This window comes from Monoraphidium neglectum (assembly GCF_000611645.1).
Source record: "Monoraphidium neglectum strain SAG 48.87 unplaced genomic scaffold scaffold03287, whole genome shotgun sequence".
Lineage (NCBI taxonomy): Eukaryota > Viridiplantae > Chlorophyta > Chlorophyceae > Sphaeropleales > Selenastraceae > Monoraphidium > Monoraphidium neglectum.
Window position 1 is genome coordinate 1 of NW_014010341.1, and position 4405 is coordinate 4405.

The following is a 4405-nucleotide window of genomic DNA, read 5'->3' on the forward strand; positions in this document are numbered from 1 at the left end:
CCACAAGGCGGCGAGCTGTCCCTCCAGAACACCCTGGAGCTCTGCTGCGACGCGCTGCGGCCGGTGCCGCCCTATGGCCACAGGGAGGTGCTGGCGTTGGTGGCGTCCATCAGCAGCGTCGACCCCGGGGACGTGCGGGGCGCCATCAAGGCATGCAAGGACGCGCACATACGGTGGGGTTGTGGGCGCGCGCGTGAGTGTGTGTGTGTGTGTGTGTGTGTGTGTGTGTGTGTGTGTGTGTGCTTGCGCGTGTGTGTGCGCGTGAGCGTGTGTGTCATGCGTGAAGGTTCTGGATAAGGGTTTGTCGGTTTCAAGGGTGCAGCAGCCTGCAGCCTTGATCGCATCGCATGAGCCTGCAACCACTCGTAGTGCTAAAAGCCCCGATACAATCATGGGTCGAAGCAGCCCTCCGTGTCACAGCCGTTTGTTTCCTTCCTCAACTACCTCCACCCAAAGCGTGCGCGCATACACACACACACACACGGACACAAACCCACACACACACACACACACACACTCACACATGAATGCCGCGCAGCGTGTCCGTCGTGGGCGTGGCCGCGGAGGTGCACATCTTCCGCCGCGCGGCGGAGGAGACGGGGGGCGCCTACGGCGTCGCCCTGAGCGAGGCCCACCTCAGCGAGCTGCTGCTCTCCCACGCGGCGCCGCCGCCCGCGCCGCCGGGGCAGTCCAAGGCGGTGGGTGGCGGCGGGGCGGGGCGGGGCGACGCGAGGGCAGCGGGCGGCGGGCGCGGGCTTGGGCGTGGCATTCAGGAAGCCCCTGGTGGGGGAGCGTGCCAGGTTCGGCTGAATCGGCTCATAAGCTCTTGCTGGACACCTGAATTCTGTTTTTCCTGAAACCTGTTCCAACAATCACAGGAGCTGGTGCGCATGGGGTTCCCCCAGCGCAGCGCAGAGGACCCCGCCAGCTCGGTGTTTGTGGGCGAGTCGCCCGAGCTGCTGCCGGGCGGTTACACCTGCCCCCGCTGCAAGGCGCGCACCGCTGAGCTGCCGTGCAGGTGCGCGACCCGGGCGCTGCTGCAAACGCCTCAAAGCGGCGGGCGCGATGAGCGAGGGGTCATGCCTTGCTCTTGTTGCCTGCTGCGGGGCCAGGGTATCGAGACGTGCTGCCACAAGATGGGCGCTCTTATGGCCAAATCTTGCGGTGACACCCCGCATATCCCCATTGTTTGTGCCGACTTGTCGGCATATTGCGCCGGCTCGCCTTGTGGCATCGCAGCCGCCTGCCTGCTGCTCAGCTTGCATCCCTGGCTTGGCTCGCTCGGCGCCGCTGGTGCCAATTGACGCGCGCAGGTGCCACGTGTGCGGGCTGACCCTCATTTCTTCGCCCCATTTAGCGCGGTCCTACCATCATTTGTTCCCAGTGCAGGTGTGTGTGTGTGCGTGTGTGTGTGTGTGTGTGTGTGTGTGTGTGTGTGTTTGCATGCGTGTGCGTGTGCACGCGCGTATGCAAGTGCGTGCTGTTGTGCAAAGCATGACTTTGTGGTGCGCAGGTCTGCCAAGAGGGATGTCCAGGCCATGAACTCGGGGTTGGGGTTGCTTGGAGGCTTTGGGGGGCGGGGGCCGAAGGCCGATTGCACGTAGTGGTGTCGCGGTGTTTCCAAACACCAGTGACGCTACTGCAAGGTGCAGCAGCCAATGATACTCAAGACACGCAGTCGCCCAAACAAAAACACCCTCTTTTTGTGTCTCTCTCTTTCTCTCACGAATACACATACACATGTATACACACAACACAATCACATCACACACACACACACACTCTGTGACCCTCTCTCTATCACTGCCCGTGACTCATGTCTCTCACCCATCCCTCTCACGCTTGGCGGCCGGCCACAGCCGTTTGAGGAAGTGGGGGAGGTGGAGTTGCAGAAGCTCGCAGCCAGGGCCATGATGGCATCAGAAGCAGCAGCAATAGCAGCAGGGGCAGCAGCAGCGCAGGGCGGCGGCGGCGGCGGCGGCGGGGCCAGCGATCTGCCGGCTGTCGGGCAGCAGCAGCGGGCCAACGGCAATGGCGGCGGCAGCAGCGGCGGCGGCGGCGGCGGCGGCGGCGGCGGCGGCGCCCTCTGGGGCGCGACTTGGCAGGAGGGCGGCAGCAGCCTGTATTGTTATGGCTGCCTGCGGCCGCTGGCGCCAGAGTCCGACGGTCTCGACGCAGCGGCCGCTGAGGACGGCCCGGGCCTTGTGCTGCGCTGCCAGCTGTGCCGGCGGCTGTTCTGTTTTGAGTGCGACGCATACATTCATGAGAGCCTGCACAACTGCCCAGGCTGCGAGTGCGGCGGCGCGGCGCCAGCAGCGGGGGGCGACGGGCCCTCTGCGGGAGCAAACGGCAGTGGCGGCGGGGCTGCGGGCGGGGCACGGAGAATCAACGGCGTGGATTAACATGGGCTGCACGGGGTCTGGCTGCTGCCTCGCCTTCTTGGACGTGTAAAGACTCGAAAGCGCCAGCAGCGTCCTTGGCGTGGGCATGTTTGACCGTTGACTGCTTCCACCACCGAGGCATTGAGGGAGCCGCAGACAGGTGGGGCATCGCAAGGAAACGCATCAAACAGGTGCTTTTTCGCTATCGCCGCCTGCACGAAGACCTTCAACGCGCTCCGTCACTGCAGTGTCGCCAGCATGGCGCGCTTTCATCGCTGGCACCTTTCAAGTCACCCTCTTGCTCCACCCATTCGGACGTGTTTGATACTCGGGTTCATTTCTTTCCTACCTCAGTCTCGGAGGCCCCGAAAAGTTGTCCGCGTGGGCCAACATCATGGGCAAGACGAAGGCCGCCAAGGCCTCCCCGCGCGCTGCGCCTGCGGAGGTCAGCGAGGAGGTGAGGGGGACTCGGAAACCTACTGAGCTTATCGAGGGGTCTGAATCGCGCTCAGCTGCCAATGCGTGCGGGGCGGATGTGATCGAGACGAGCGGCTGATCTAGGCACATCCCCGCGTGGGCTACCACCTATTTAACTCTGGAGATTTGCGCCGTGTTGCTGCACTTGGCTACGTTCAACCCACTGAGCTAGTTTCGCCATGCGGGCCCCGCGACACGCGCATCGCCCGCCGCGTTTGTCAGCAGCCGGCGGCGGAAGCCATGCGCCCCCATGCAGCTCGCCCCCGCGAGGCACGCTCGGGCCGACGGACCCGCCACGCGCCCCCCGCCGCGCCCGCAGGTGCGCTCCAAGGTGGACGCGCTCGTGAACGACGGAAACAAGGCCTTTGCCAAGCGCGAATACACGAAGGCGCTGGAAAGCTTTGGCGCCGCCGCCAAGGCGCTGCCAGAGGCTGCGGCCGACAAGGCAAACCTGCTGTGCAACAAAGCCGCCTGCTACTACCAGCTCAAGCGGTGCGCTTGCGCCGATGACTTGGCCGAGCCTGGGGTGTCAAGGCGTTCCGCGGCGTGCAGCCGCACTGCGGCCCGCCGCCGCGGCCTCGTCACGGCCTCGTCACGGCTCTGGGGCCGGCCGCCCCTTTGCTGACCGTCGGCATGCCGTTGCGTCCCTCGTCTTTGCGCCTCACGCTGCATGCTGCTCCGCGGCCGGGGCGTGCCCCCTGCCATTTTGTGCCGTGCAGGTTCAAGGAAGCGGCGAAGGAGTGCAGCAACGCGCTCGACATTGCCCCCAACAGCGCCAAGGCGCTGCAGCGGCGCGCGCGCAGCCTGGAGCAGCAGGGGCTTTACAAGCAGGCGCTCTCCGACATCCAGGCGGTCAACAGGCGCGTTTGACCGGGGGCGGGCGGGGCCGGTCAAATTCAGCCGTTTGACCAGCCGCAAGCCGGGTCGCGTACAGGCCTTGGCTGTGCCGAAGTCTGTTTTGGGGCGGTCACCTCTGCAGGCAGCCAGCCGTGCGCGGCCTTGGCAGCTGCGCGGCCGCCCCGGACGCTTCCCATGCCTGCGCCGTCATTGTTCCCGCTTGCCGCCGTGCCGCCTGACGCCAATCAACGTTCCGCAGGACCGACGCGGCGACGGACGAGTCGCGCGACATCGAGCGCCGCCTGCGCGACGCCGTCGCCGGCCGCCGCCCCGCCGGCCTCGGCGCTGCGCTCGCCCCGTCCCCCGCGCCCCCCGCAAACGGCGCGGCGCGCGCGGCCGCAGCGGCGCAGGCTGCCGCGGCGGCGGCCCAGCAGCAGCAGCGGCAGGCGCAGCTGCAAGCGCAGCAGCAGCAGGCGCAGGCGCAGGCGCAGCAGCAGCGGCAGGTGTTCACGCTGTCTGCCAAGGTCACTCTTGGGGAGGAGACGCGGCAGCTGTCCCTGACTGCTTCCACATCCTATGCGCAGCTGTTGGAGCTCGTGCACGCCAAGTTCCCCGAAGCAGGTGTGTTTTCGCGCGGGGCGGGCGGCTGCGGCCGCGGGCCCGCGCCCCGGCCGGCGGCGCGCGCCACGGCGGTCGCGCCGGGGCGGGAG

The 4405-nt window shown here is 66.8% G+C and overlaps 3 protein-coding genes across 3 annotated transcripts in view; all 3 read left to right on the top strand.

Moving 5' to 3' along the window:
* Positions 1 to 527: 527 nt before the first annotated feature.
* On the top strand, positions 528 to 1604 carry MNEG_12522 (transcription factor TFIIH, subunit; the record flags this gene model as incomplete). Its single annotated transcript, XM_014039004.1, has 3 exons — positions 528 to 698; positions 879 to 1018; positions 1514 to 1604. The coding sequence occupies 3 exons, from the start codon at positions 528 to 530 to the stop codon at positions 1602 to 1604; spliced, it is 402 nt and encodes a 133-aa protein (XP_013894458.1).
* Positions 1605 to 1910: 306 nt separating this feature from the next.
* Positions 1911 to 2402, top strand: MNEG_12523 (hypothetical protein; the record flags this gene model as incomplete). Its single annotated transcript, XM_014039005.1, has 1 exon — positions 1911 to 2402. One exon carries the CDS (start codon positions 1911 to 1913, stop codon positions 2400 to 2402), a length of 492 nt encoding a protein of 163 aa, XP_013894459.1.
* A 373-nt stretch (positions 2403 to 2775) lies between these two features.
* The window catches only part of MNEG_12524 (hypothetical protein), a gene marked incomplete at both ends in the record, with an annotated part of 4032 nt that continues 2402 nt past the window's right edge, over positions 2776 to 4405 (top strand). Inside the window, 5 exons of the mRNA XM_014039006.1 lie at positions 2776 to 2838; positions 3178 to 3350; positions 3578 to 3710; positions 3793 to 3809; positions 3955 to 4316. Of these exons, the coding sequence (XP_013894460.1) occupies positions 2776 to 2838; positions 3178 to 3350; positions 3578 to 3710; positions 3793 to 3809; positions 3955 to 4316 (748 nt within the window). The remainder of the gene's footprint in view (positions 2839 to 3177; positions 3351 to 3577; positions 3711 to 3792; positions 3810 to 3954; positions 4317 to 4405) is intronic.